This window comes from Solanum tuberosum, unplaced genomic scaffold (genome assembly GCF_000226075.1).
Source record: "Solanum tuberosum cultivar DM 1-3 516 R44 unplaced genomic scaffold, SolTub_3.0 scf00220, whole genome shotgun sequence".
NCBI classification, from domain to species: domain Eukaryota; kingdom Viridiplantae; phylum Streptophyta; class Magnoliopsida; order Solanales; family Solanaceae; genus Solanum; species Solanum tuberosum.
In genome coordinates, this window is record NW_006239148.1 from 965,204 (window position 1) to 979,234 (window position 14,031).

Genomic DNA, 14,031 nt, shown 5'->3' on the forward strand with positions numbered 1-14,031 from the left:
TTGAGGTATTACCTAATCATGAAATTGTATTATCCCATATTTGTACTAAATTTATGAAATTACTATCCAATATAAGTGGGATAAAATGATCTCATAACATATCCCAACAAAAATAATGCAAAATGTTAAGATATTCTTAATGATATTCAAGCTTCTGTATGCAGAGTCTTTCATAACTAATCAACCAGTAAAAGGATAGTCGGACCCGTTGGCAGTTATTGATGGCTCGAAAAGAAAGGTAGGCAAGGTCTTCTTCCCTTAGAGAAATTGCTTCTCTTTTAATTAGTAGAACTTTTGTTTTACATTCTACTTTCAAATTTTCTCTTCTTTTAAGACATTGATACATTCCTGCAAAAATAATTGCACCAAGATCGTAACTACTAACTAGTACAATATCAAATGCTTCTCACTAGTAGTCACAAAATCCAACTTCAATAAGAATTAAGAACTCCTCAAATACAATGCAATATAATAATATAATTCTAAAAACCAATACTTCCCAGCACATTATCAAACAAAATTCTCATTGTTAGCTAGACCATAGAAAAAGTAAGCCACCAGAACATTTTCTTGTCATCACTCTCAGCCAGTTACTCTACATGATATAATTTATATGAAAAGTGACATCTCACTATCGAAAGAAATGTCGAGTTGTATACACCTAGCTCCATTGTTGGGCTAGAGGGCGACCTTCTGACTTGGGAAATAGTCCACGACTTTCACTTATCATGCCAAACAACATTGATCGTTGCATGTATAGCTTTCTTGAACAGGGTTCTGTTCTTTATAAAAGGAACATCCGAAAAATAAAATTAATTATAATGACATGTAAATGTTAATATTACATCTTTGCAAAATAGAGTACACTACAGAATGACCAGACGCAAATGGCAGAGTTTGGAATGTATGTCGGCTCTTCTGTCAGTCGCGTCAGGTCTGCTGCTCAGTTGAAAACTAAGAAACAAGTCTGAGGTCAACTAGTGCTGCCCGAGAGATCTCCTGAAAGCGCACTTCCGTATGATGCTGATCCTGTGTATGAACTAGTAACTCGAGACGAATTACCAACACGGTTTTTTTGTAATTGGCGAATCTTGAAAAGATCTCTAGGAAGGGGCTGGCTTTGTATAGTCGTTGATTCATCATCCTCTTGTCCTGCAACAAGTTAACTAGGCCTTTGAATGATATAAACAAGGACACATATTTAGCATCAAGATGCCAAGGCATAGATATTGCAGACTTCGAAATACAGTAGTAGTAGGGAATGAGTAGTTCCTGCATTGCAGGAATGAAATCATAGGACAAGCCTACATGCCAAGAGTGAAGGTAAAACAGATTATGATTGGATGCAACAGTGAGGCAGTGAAGAGACATATCGTTGGGTGTGGCATGAGCAAGAAGAACATAAACATCTCATAGGTAAAGGTTCACATACTGTCCATGTCTTTCCTCTTTCCCGGCTGTCTGTCTCTCGGCCTGAATTTGCTTGAATCAGAGAGGTCACTCGTAGATGGAGCAGCGCCTGACTGCAAAGGCAGAGAGGCAGTCCCGGATTTTCCAGTTGCTGCAGGGATGTTGCTTTGCAAACATACAGATATCACAAAATCAGCATCAGGAGAAGGACCTGATAAGATGCCGAGAAAACTCAAGTTATTACGGAGCAACCTATACTTCCGATAGAGGAAGCAATTGGCAGCCTTATCCTCCAGGATAGTTAAATTGCTGTCTGTGAAAATTAATATATAGAAAGTATTGTAGGATAGCAATGTCAGTTATTCTGTAAAAAGCACCCTTTAATAGAATCCACCCAAGTTGTAAATTCCCTACAGCAGCTTCTCGGATTCATCTAAAAGCCTAGGTACAAATAGATGACTGTCTAAAAATCAAATTAGCTCTTGCTTAACCTCTTACTGTCCTTCAAAAGTTTTAGGTATAATCTCCTTGTTAGAACATCAACACTAAGATCACCTTCTGCAACCAACTTAGCTCCCATCCAATCATTTTCAGATGGTATGTTGTTATTTCATTTGACTGCTGATTTTCACTTAAACTTGTGGTACAAATTGGTTTGGGCTTGGGACTTCCATGTTGGAGGTCTCAAGTTTGAAACCCCTTGCCAGCGAAAGCAAGGGGTTTGCCTTCTGGGTCGAGCTCGTCGCACCGGGCTTGCCTAGTGTGGGTTACCTCTCTTGTGTGGTTTGCGAGCTATTGCATAGGAGCAGGGGTTTTACCCTGTGCGCACCCAAAGAGTAGCGGCTGCGGGTTTCTCTTGTCATAAAAAAAATACTTGATAACATTCACATGATCACTAAGTGAAAAAAAGCTCCTATCTAGATGTATGCCTACCCGCAGCAGATTCAATTGATAACCTACTGTATTGGACCAAACAAACCTAGAAGCAGATATCACATCTAGGAAGTTGAATGGAAGAAAAGAATTATATTAAGACACACAATGGTCATACCTACATTAAAAAAGGCAACTCTAGAGTCTTTCCAGGAAAGGTGTTTCACCTTCTTCTATTGGTAGACCACCATTGACATGCAAATGTAAAGGAGTAATCTGACTAAAAAAACAAAAGCTAACAACAGACTAGAGCGACTTATAAATTTTTACGAAGGACCAAGATTTCACAGGGTAAGTGACTGGAAAATTTGATAGAAAGAGAATATTCAGAACTATACCTTCAACAGCTGGCAAATTTGCTATGAACGCTGCAAATGCAGGGGGTAACGATTTCAAAATATCATTAAGGGCATTTGGAGGTCCATTGCTGCTAAATGGACCAGAATAGGGCAAGGTGCCTGAAGCAGATGGAGCTGCAAGCGCAGCAGGACCTGGAAAATTCAGCATCATCCAACAAACGTAAGCTGATAGTTCCTCATATAACAGATGCCCACATTACAAGAATATAGAGTTCTTAATAAAAATCCGCATGGTTCTCACTGAAATTGACGAAAAGTTGTCTACTATACCCTACTTTTCGGATCTGTATATAGTTTAGTCTGAATCTAGAGGACCTCATTGAAATAAGTGTCCATTAGTGTTTAATCATTATTATATGAATCCAAGGATGTGGGGTAGAAAATGTTTCCGATTTGGTTGGTCAAATCTTTGGGAAACATCCTCTCTAGGAAAATAATTCATTAAAAATGAGAAAAATGTCTTCCCTCGTGGAAGTAGGAAAAACACGTTGCATGAGTTCCATTCCACATTAATCGTCTCCTCAGATTATAGAAATGTTTTTGAGTCAATATTTTTTGTTTACTTATCAAACACCAGAAAATAAGTAGAAACATCACTTATTTTCCTGGAGAACTTTTTCCAAGAAAATATTTTCCATGGAAAACAATTTCCTTCCTATGAAACACACACCAAAGAAGAAAATAACCATAAGCACTTTAAACTTCTTGTATTCACAATTTTTAATTTTTTTGGCAATCAATTTAATTTAATTACTTGACAGCATACAAGTTTACAACTAGCTGATGTGGAGAACAGAAATGAATCGAGAAGGCAATTTTTTTTACGAATTTCATCATTTGGACTACCCATAGTTTATGTGTTCTTTTATTCTAGAAACAAAGATTGGTCTCTCCCATTCAAAGTGATGCATATTCATGTACCAGGGAGTAACTCACAAAGCCCCAATCCCAGTATATGCAAGAGTCCATGCATTATTTAGTGTCATCCAATAATCACAAAGCTGTTTTTCTCTAAGAAGAGAACTCTGGCAAGGAGGAAACTCACTTATTACTGCAGCACAATGCAGCCTCCCATGGTTGGCTTAAAACAATCAAAAGAGCCCTACATCTGAAGGCACTTCACTGCCTAGGCATCGAGGGATCTCTCTTTCATATCATGCAGACCACACAATCCGCATGCATGTATTTTACGTCGTACCTGCAAGTAATTACCACGGCTCCAAGCACTGCAGAGAGGGATAGCGGGCCTCTTATTTCAAAAGAAAATGAAACGTGCTAGACTTTGAGAGGCAAAAGCTTGCCTAACATAAGTATACCCGACAAACCTTGTTCTGACTTTTCAAGACTTTCTTCAGAGGTTTGTCTAACATAAGTATACCCGACAAGCATGCTTGACTTTCTTCAGATTTTCTTGTATCAAACAAGCATCCTTACCAGCCAGCCAAATAAGGCATGCTACTTTCCAGCCAAACAAAGCATGCTTCTTTGCAGGGTATTTTCACCTTCCAGATGTATTTCCAGTGCCACAACCCAGCCTGCTGCCATTGTCATTCAAATGTGTGCGCAAATTTCACAGTGTAGATACAATTGCTGTGTTTTAGCCATAACTATCTGTCTTCTTGATTTGTGCTACCATGGAAAATGCTCCAATGTTTTGAAAAGAAACAGCAGGCATGTTGATCTCCCAGTCATTCTGAAGCTTAGATTCCAGCCCTATTGACTCCAAATCTCAGCTACTATTGCATTCTGTTGTTGACCAGATTGTATTTATCAGGGAAATATCCTTGAGAGGTCCATGTCCAATCCAGTTATCACTCCAGACGGAAGTCTACATCCCATTCCCCACTTTCACATATTGATTAAGGTAGGCCATAGTGCTCTTAACAGATTTTCAGACACTAACACCATAGGGTGTAGATACCACTTTAAGAGCACCATTGTCCCTCTTTCCCATAGTTTTCATTGACAACCCATCTCCATAGAGCCTATTTCTCCAAGTTGAACCTTCAGAGCCATTTCATGAATAGGCTATTATAGTTATGCTTGAAATTTCTTATGCTTAAACCCCCTTCTGTATTGTTGATGGTGCGAGTCTTCTACTTAACCAAATGAAAACCTTTCTTTTCTCTGTTACCGTGCCATATAAATTTCCTCCTTAAAACATCTATTCTCAGCTGATGCCAGTTGCGACTTGTTCGTTGATCCCAAAGACATTCCTAGATAATTGGTTGGTAAACAACTCACTTCACACCCTCAAGTACCTTTCTATGTTTGTGTATCACCTTTCGACCCAAAATGACATTTATTGTTTTGTAAACCAATTTGTGTATCACCTTTCTACCCTCTCAATCAGCACTTGAGAAATAGAGAAACATCGGTTGCATTAAAAGCTCCTCTCAAAGTATTTCTGAAACTGAGAGTTCTTCAATGTTTGCATTATATCCTACTTTACAATGTCCCAGCAAGTGAGGAAAACCCCTATGGTATACCCATCTAAACCTGGAGCTTTGTCTGATGCATATGCCTCAACACCTTCCAAAACCTCTTGCTCATCCAAAGATCTCTAAATCACTGCATCACCTCTTCATTAAGTTTGTGACAAGCTTATAGGTTTGAAGTCTCTAAATTTCATGTCCGCAGCCTTTCTAAGAATTAGAGAAACATCAGTTGCATTAAAGCTCCTCTCAAAGTATTGCTGAAACTGAGAGTTCTTCAATGTTTGCATTATATCCTACTTTACAATGTCCCAGCAAGTGAGGAAAACCCCTATGGTATACCCATCTAGACCTGGATCCGAGACGGGTGCGGCATCAAAAGTGAAGAGTCCGCGCAACTAAGGTTTGATGCATATGCCTCAACACCTTCCAAAACCTCTTGCTCATCAAAAGATCTCTATAACCACTGCATCGCCTCTTCATTAAGTTTGTGACAAGCTTATAGGTTTGAAGTCTCTAAATTTCATGTCCCCAGCCTTTCTAAGAATTAGAGAAACATCGGTTGCATTAAAGCTCCTCTCAAAGTATTGCTGAAACTGAGAGTTCTTCAATGTTTGCATTATATCCTACTTTACAATGTCCCAGCAAGTGAGGAAAACCCCTATGGTATACCCATCTAGACCTGGAGCTTTGTCTGATGCTATGTTGCTCGGACTCTTCAAAAATGCCAACGGATGCGTGTCGGATTCGCCAAAAGTAGTGTATTTTTGGAGAATCCGAGACGGGTGCGGCATCAAAAGTGAAGAGTCCGCGCAACTAAGGTTTGATGCATATGCCTCAACAACCTTCCAAAACCTCTTGCTCATCAAAAGATCTCTATAACCACTGCATCACCTCTTCATTAAGTTTGTGACAATCCTGGAGGTAAACTCAGGTCTCCAATTTAGATTCATTATATAACATTTGGTAGAAGGCCAGAATTTCGTCTTCGATGATTAATGGATCTTCCACTGTTGCTCCATTGGTTGAGTATTTACAAAGCCGTTGATGAACTTACAACTGATCTCATCCTTGCCATCAAAGTCCAGCGGAGCAACCCCCAAGTTCAGTAACTCAAGAAAACAAGAGGTCACTACAACCATCTCCTTTTCATGGCCCATCTCACAAAAACTTGCTGATTCGGTGATTGAAAATCAAGTCCAAAGTAAAGTTCAATGTAATCAATGAACAAACAATACCATTCGTCAACTAGGAGACTATGGAGATATAACTATAGGCAGGTGCCTTTAGTTACTATCAGAGTGCAAAACATCCTAAAAATAATTATGGATACAACTGTACGTGATAATCTAATTCCTTCCAAAAGAGTGAAGCTTATATGCTGATGCCTTTCTCTCTTCTGAGTAAGAAGTTGATAATGTTGTACACATGTATCCCCATTTGTTTAATTTCTCTAAATGGACTGGAAGTTCCGTTGCCACGGTGAAGCTAGAAAGCATATGAGGCTTCTAGTCACAAGCACACCAACTTTTTTTAATCTAGCAATATATTCATTAATAATGGGAAAAAATTCACATATACAAGAGGCATACCAAAACAAGAGAACCTATAAAACTAAATGGTTTTCTACAAAAGACGCCCATCCCTCAATTCAAATAGGAACTTCACGGGTGCACCAGGAGAGCTATCCTCTTGTGATTTCTTGCACCCTTTGATGATCTGCAACACTCCTCATGTATTACCCTAGCTAACATCCGTCTCAAACAGAAAGATGAACACCAGCACAAGGCATAAATTCATAAAATATTAGCACTTAAACCCCCAAGGATCTATGTCATGCCAGTAAGACACTCAAATAACAAAACCATTATGTATATACTTTGAGTTTATCATTTCAGCCTCAGCTCAACTTGCTGTTCTCCATGGCCTAAGTTCAAGTAGAGAGCCAACCCTTGGTTTCCAACATGATCTAACCCCACCATCAGCTGCCCGTCGTCCTGACTAGGTTAAATTTGTGTTTCTCTTTCTCAACCCATCTTCCTCTCTTTGCTAGCCCAAGAAATAATCCACATAACTGTCAAATTGGATTTACCTTGCTGTCCTCGATTATTTCTGTGTTCAAGAATAGTGATCTGAAGGTGTGATTGAAATATCAATCATGTGCAACTCTTTTGAAAATTAACAAATCCCCAATTGAAGTAAGTAATTTATTTGGCACCGGGAAAGAAATGCAATTGCCCTATGAAGACTAGAATGATAGAGGGAAACTTCTTTTATATTTTGTCAAATACGCATCATAAAGTAGATTTTTCCCATGGGAATAGAACTTTATGAGGTCCAATTTCATGTTGTTCCCTTTTATTCACTTAATGATTAAGGGAGGCTTCTTTTATATTTTGTCAAATACATACTTCGTCCTAAAAGGACCAACATGAAGTTGAAATTGTTATTGTAACTTCTCTACTAGAAATAATGGCATTTCCAACTATAGCCCCTTGAACCACACTCCTTCATATATGTCAGGAGTCAATTAATGAGACAGGCTGTTGATAGCTAACATTGAAATGTTAACCAATCAGAATTGCCTTCCAGGATCTACAATTGCCTCCAAATGTCCATCATTATTTATTTGAAAAGGTTAGGAACTATGTTTATTTAGAAAATTAGAATAAGTTGATAACATCATGAAGGATAATTTAATGAATAAGAAATCAAAACACATTCTATTATTCATTCCTAAGTTTGTAAATCGCACCTCAAACTCTCAGAGACAAACATCTGTTGAAGGGACATAGAACAACTGTTTATCTGTTTGGGAGCTTGTTAAGCAAGAACCGACAATAGAATAAGGAGCTACAAAGACCTACCTGGAATTTGCCTCGGGTCATAAACCGTCATTTTTGAAGTATCTGGATACACTACCTTGGCAGGAGGATTTGTATTGGATGAAACACCAGAAGTAGTCTTGTCTAAGCTCAAGAAACCAGGAGTTAGAGAGTACAATTCAGAAACTGAGTTTAATTCAGTATTAAACAACAATAATACCTGCAGAACCTGCCTCAATACCAAGAGTAGGTTTGTCAGGTTTTTTATTGATGTTCCTCGCGAGCCACTGAAAAGCAGGTCGCAAATAGGCAAAAAGTACATGCAAGTTAAGATAATGTTTGGAAACGATACTTGTGCCCTTGTAACAATAATTGAATACGTGTGTGTGTGCGTGTGTGCTGACAACCTCTTGGCGTGCTAAATGATCCAAGTCATTTGAAGAGCAAGGCCAAAGATCCATGAAACTGTAGCGTGATACAACATCATGCAACGAACTCTCCAACTCTGATGCTCCATCATCACCTGTTCTGGAAAGAGCTTCTTTCCTTCTCTGCTCAACCTGTCAATACAAGCAATAAGCACAAAGCAAATGTAATCATTGTATTAAATATTACGCCCTCCAAAGAAGGATAATATCTGAATTTAATTTCCCTATCCACTTTTAATTAGAAGTTCGATTGGATCTGATTCTAAGTTCATTTCATTGCATATATTATTTTAATGGACAAGAAAGTAATCAACAACAACAACATCCCCAGTGTAGTCCCCCACACAGTGGGGTCTGGGGAAAGAAAGTAATCAAGTAGTTATCAACAATCTTATGTTGGTTGGTACAAGAAAATCACATTGTGAACAAAGTTAAATTGCTTAATGAAATTGACTAATTGAAATTAGTGAATATAATGAGTATTCTTTTATTTAGGAAGTCCACAGAATTGGACAAACAGAACAATAGGCATGTCTGGAAAAAAAGCATATGCAACTCTGAATAGTAGGTCAACTGTAACCAATACTTGTTAAATGCAAAAGCAATGCAATCCAGAAGATATGCTATTCGAGATATGCCAATAGTTCAAAAAGAACAAGTTTAATTTGTATTTGGACTTGAAAATAGCCCACAAAGTTCAATATAAAAACCAAGAGTATATACATCAGCAGCAAAAACACAAAATACCTTCAACATGCTGGCAAGGTCTCCATATGTTTGCTCAAATTGAGTGAACTTTTTCCAAACCTACGTAAAGAATAGGCAGTTCAGCACGATTTCATTTAAACAAGAGTTATCACAGGAATGGTTAGATTGCGAAAATAGCAAGAAAAGGAGTAGCATATTAATTATTCAAATAGAATTTTCAATTTCCCCGATTTTAGGAAGCCTTTTGATATTAGTGTTCAATTTTCCAACTCAAGGAATGCTCACACTACATGAACAGAAAGACTCCAACAAACCTTAGAATCAGGGAAAAGTCACGCATCAGCATAATGACACCTGGGTTATGTTATGTTCTTTTTTTAACAGAATCAAAAAAAGGGAAACAATTTCATATAAAAAGGTAAAAGTAGACTGCACAAGTTGTAAAATTAAACCAAAAAATGTACAACAACAACGTACCCAGTGTGATCCCATAAGCGGTATCCAGAGAGGGTGGTGTACACAGACCTTACCCCTACCTTCGGTAAGGTAGAGAGGTGGTTTCTAATAAGACCCTCAGCTCGATAAAATCGTTTTCGAAACATGTTTGAAAAATACAAGAGAAAACTATGATGAAAACATTGAAGCCGAAAAAACTGAACAACAACATGAAATCCCACAAAGTGGGGTTTGGTAGGGTAAAGTGTAACCACACCTTATCTCTATCTCATTGAGGTAGAGAAGTTGTTTCCAAAAGACCCTCGGCTCAAGTGGAAAGAGGAGAAAAGTTTTGACAGCAAAATAGCATAGATAATCAAAGTAAAAGGAACAATAGTAGTAAAATTAAGGAATACGATTATACTACACAATAGTAGTGAGATTGTTAAGGGAAAAGGAAAGCAAATAAAGTGTTCTAAACCAGAGCCAAACTCGCCCACAAAAAGGAGAGAGAAACGCTCAACTACCTACTAACCTTCTACCCTAATCTTCGACCTTTACGCTCTCCTATTTGATGTCATTTCCTTAGTGGGCTGAAGTTGTGTCATGTCATGTTTAATCATCTCTCCCCTATTCTTCTTCGGCCTACCTCTACCTCTCCTTAAAACTGTCATTGTCAATCTTTCGTGCCTCCTCCTTGGGGCATTTGTGCTCCTCTTTGCATACCCGAACCATCTCAGCTTCGATCCCTCATCTTGTCCACCATAGAAGCCACTCTCATCTTATTATCTCTTCTAGTATGTCCACACATCCTCAAGTGATGCATCACTAATCTAGCACTCCATGTACTCTGTTTTAGTCCTGCTCAACCTGAAACCTTTAGACTCTAGAGTTTGTCACCAATCCTACAATCTATCATTAACGCTTTCGAGTGACTCATCAATCAATACTATGTCATCTACAAATAACATACACCATGGTTCTTCCCTTTGAATATGTTGTGTCAATTCACTCGTTACCGAGGAAAATAAAAGCGGGCTAATAGTTAATCCTTGGAGCAACCCCATCTCAACTAGGAAGTCTCCAACCATTCTTACTCGGGTCTTGGATCCATTGTACATGTCCTTAATTGCTCTAATGTATGCACAGATACTCCTCAATACTTTGGGCATCTCCATAGAACCTCTCTCAATACTTTGTTTTACGTCTTTTCTAAGTCAAGGAACACCAAATGCAAGTTTTTTCTAAGTCAAGGAACACCAAATGCAAGTTTTTTCCTTTCAGGTACTGCTCCAACCTCTGTAAGAGATGAATGACTTTCGTGGTAAATCGCCCCTGCAAGAATCTGAAATGGTTCACAAAAATAGACACATCCCGCTTCATCCTTATCTCTTCCACCCTACCTCAAACTTTCATAGTGTGATTTAGTAGTTTGATTATAAGACTAAAATGGAAAAGGATACTTCATACTCAGATTCTAAATGTAATCTACGACATTAAAAATAGATTTTGCATCTTCTAAAACTTCATGTTTACACTAAAAGTAGTACAAACTATCTTCACAAAAATATATTTTGCATCTTCTAAAATTTCATATTTACACTTCTTTGGAGTTGTTAACCCCTGGTCCTTCTCCTTCTTAGATTACCTTTTATTATCTATCTTCACAAAGAGTTACATTGCTCACTTTCACATCTGGGAAACTCCACCCCAAACTCTTTGCTAAGTTTTAGGATGTTTTGATGGACCCAAAGTGATGTCTCAAGTTATGTCTTTGTCTTGTTATGTATTCTGGAGATTCAAAGGCAAAGTTGCTTCAATAATGGGACTCATGCTTTCCTCTATCAAATATATTTGCATGTTGTAAGATTCTTTTTTTTATTGGAAAAGTGTGATGTTGTATTCTTCAGCATTATGGATATACAAGAAAAGTGACACGTACAGAGATTTTAAAAAATCTACAAGTTGTTGTGTTCCTCTAAACCTATTTCTTTACTCCAAAAATAGAGAGATACAATACAATCCCATTTAACCTTATGAATGGAACTAGATGTATCTTCAAAATTTTCCATTATTCCTCTCTCCAAACTGTCCACCATATGCAATGTGGGATCATTCTCCACCATGCCTTCTAGCTCTTACTACCCCATCTTCTAATCCAATAACTCAACAGATCTGCAGTGTGTTAAGGTATAGTCCATTTCGTCTTTATGAGCTTGAGAAAGATGGTTGTGAAACTGCAATGCAAAAATAAGTGGTTGTTGGTCTCTTTTATCTTCCCATATAATGAACTCCAAGATAATATAGTCATTCCTTTCTTCTTCAGAACTTCATGTGTCAGGCATGCCCTTCTAGGGGTCTACCATGTAAAACATTTTACCTTGTTTGGTGCTAAATTTCTCCATACTTTCCCCCACAAGCTTTGTTGGCTACTAGTATGTTGGTTAGTTTCCATTGTACACGCCCTGCTAATAGTGAAAGCCCCATGTGCACTATGTAACTATCTCAATGAATCAGGATCACTGTTGGTTCCTGGAATGCCTTTATTTCATCTAGAAAGTTTGGCCACTCTCTCCACTTCCCAATCATTTAGGAATCTTCTTAAGGAAAGGTTTCATCCCTGTGGTGTCCAGCAGTCTTTGATCTTTGCCTCTGGGTTACTGCATAGTATGAGAAAATTTGGGAAGGAGTCCTTCAAATGGATCGGTTTATTCCAGACATCTCCCCAAAACTTTGTTCTCCTACCATCTCCCACCTTTATGTATAAATTAGTCTCTAATTCTCGCCACAAGTTCCTAATAGTTCTCCAGACCCCAACTCCATAATTACCTGTACTGCACCAATTTTCATTATCACCATATTTGCATTTGGTTATGTTTATGTCCTCCCATAGAGTTCTCCCCTCCTCATGATATCTCTACAACCACTTCATCGGTATATTATTGTCCTGCTTTCTCAGATCTCTAATGCCCAAACCTCTCTTTATCTATGCTATTCAAGGTTATCTCCCTTTTGAACATGTTATAGCCTTTAATCTCTTTGCACCATGCTAAAGAAAATCCCTTCTCCGTTTGTTCCAATTTCCTCAACACTTCTGAGGGTAATAGAAAAAATGACGTAACATATATTGGAAGGGAATGTAACACTGAATTGATCAGGATGTGTCTGCCTCCTAGGGATAGGTACTCTTTCATCTTGCTAATCTCCTTTTTTCTTCTCCACAGTGTCATCCCATATTTTTGAATTTTTATGTTTATTCCCCAATGGCATGCCCCACTTTGTTGTAGGTATATTATCCACTTTACAACCCACAATATCTACCAAACTCTGAATATTTTTGTCACCTCCATAATAGGGAACACATTGTTTTTTCCCCAATTCACTTTCAAACCTAAGACGACTTCAAAAAAAATAAGATTGTTTTGATGAATCTTATTTGTTCCTCTTCAGGCTCACAAAAGATGACAGTGTCATTTGCATATAGTAAATGATGGATTTCTTTAACTCTCCACTACTGCCACTTATCTGAAAGCCTTTAATCTACCAATTATGAATTGCTATCCTCATCAAGCTATTAAAACCCTCCATTGACAGGATAAACAAGAGGGGATAGCCCTGTCTAAGTCCCCTTTCTGATGGTAAGAAACCCACTGGTTCACCATTCACAAGAATAGAGAACCTTACCATGCTGATGCAAAATCTAATATGACCCCACGTATTTCTCCAAATCCCATTTGTCTTTAAGTATTACGCAAGAACTTCCAATTTACATGGTCATATGTTTTTCAATGTCCAACTAGCACATTTAACCAGGTTCATTACCTTTAAATCTTGAGTCCACACACTCACATGCAATAAGGGCAACATCCATTATCTGTCTCCCTTTTATGAATGTCCTCTGATGTTTGTTGACTAACTTATTCACCACCTTTTAACCTTTCAGCAAGTATTTTTTATATCACCTAATATACATCCTGTGATCAGATTTATTGGTCTAAAATCTTTCAGCTCAGAAGCATGTGATATCTTGGGAGGATTGCCACAATGTTGCAATAACATATCTCTATGTCTGTTAGCATAAAACATTTGGATAACACTCTTGATGTCCTCTTTCTTAGTCCCTTAAAGTGAGATAAAAAGACATGGGAAAGCCATCTGACCCAGGGAGCTTTTCCATAGCACATATTTGATGCTTCCCGAAATCTCATCCTCCTCCAATGGTTTTTGTAATTCTTCGTGTTCATCAACACTAATACATGTAACCCCTGTAGTTGTAGTTCTGGTCTCCATGCTTTTATCTCTTTGTAATGATTTTGATAAAAACTTTGAATAGCCTCTTTGATTGCAACTGAGTCATTGGTACTGCTTCCTTCCACAAGTTCCATCAAAGTATCTATAGAACTGAACCTTTTATGAGATGTTGCTATCCTATGAAAATATTCAGTATTTTTATCCCCTTGTTTCAACCACAGTATTCTGGATCTGTCTCCACCTTATC

The 14,031-nt window shown here is 38.0% G+C and overlaps 1 protein-coding gene and 1 long non-coding RNA gene across 6 annotated transcripts in view; both read right to left on the minus strand.

Moving 5' to 3' along the window:
* Positions 1–413: 413 nt before the first annotated feature.
* The window catches only part of LOC102602868 (cleavage stimulation factor subunit 77), a 39,097-nt gene continuing 25,479 nt past the window's right edge, over positions 414–14,031 (minus strand). For all 5 annotated transcript variants that reach the window (XM_006356537.2, XM_006356536.2, XM_015312980.1 and 2 more), the window contains 7 exons: positions 9,138–9,197; positions 8,370–8,522; positions 8,183–8,249; positions 8,005–8,106; positions 2,682–2,834; positions 1,433–1,621; positions 414–1,152 (listed from right to left, as the gene is read on the minus strand). In XM_006356537.2, the coding sequence (XP_006356599.1) occupies positions 974–1,152; positions 1,433–1,621; positions 2,682–2,834; positions 8,005–8,106; positions 8,183–8,249; positions 8,370–8,522; positions 9,138–9,197 (903 nt within the window). In that variant the 3' untranslated portion in view covers positions 414–973. The remainder of the gene's footprint in view (positions 1,153–1,432; positions 1,622–2,681; positions 2,835–8,004; positions 8,107–8,182; positions 8,250–8,369; positions 8,523–9,137; positions 9,198–14,031) is intronic.
* Positions 4,762–5,862, minus strand: LOC107062395 (uncharacterized). The gene is made up of 2 exons (XR_001474581.1): positions 5,820–5,862; positions 4,762–5,489 (listed from the first exon to the last, which is right to left on the minus strand). It is a non-coding gene; the product is annotated as an uncharacterized lncRNA (long non-coding RNA).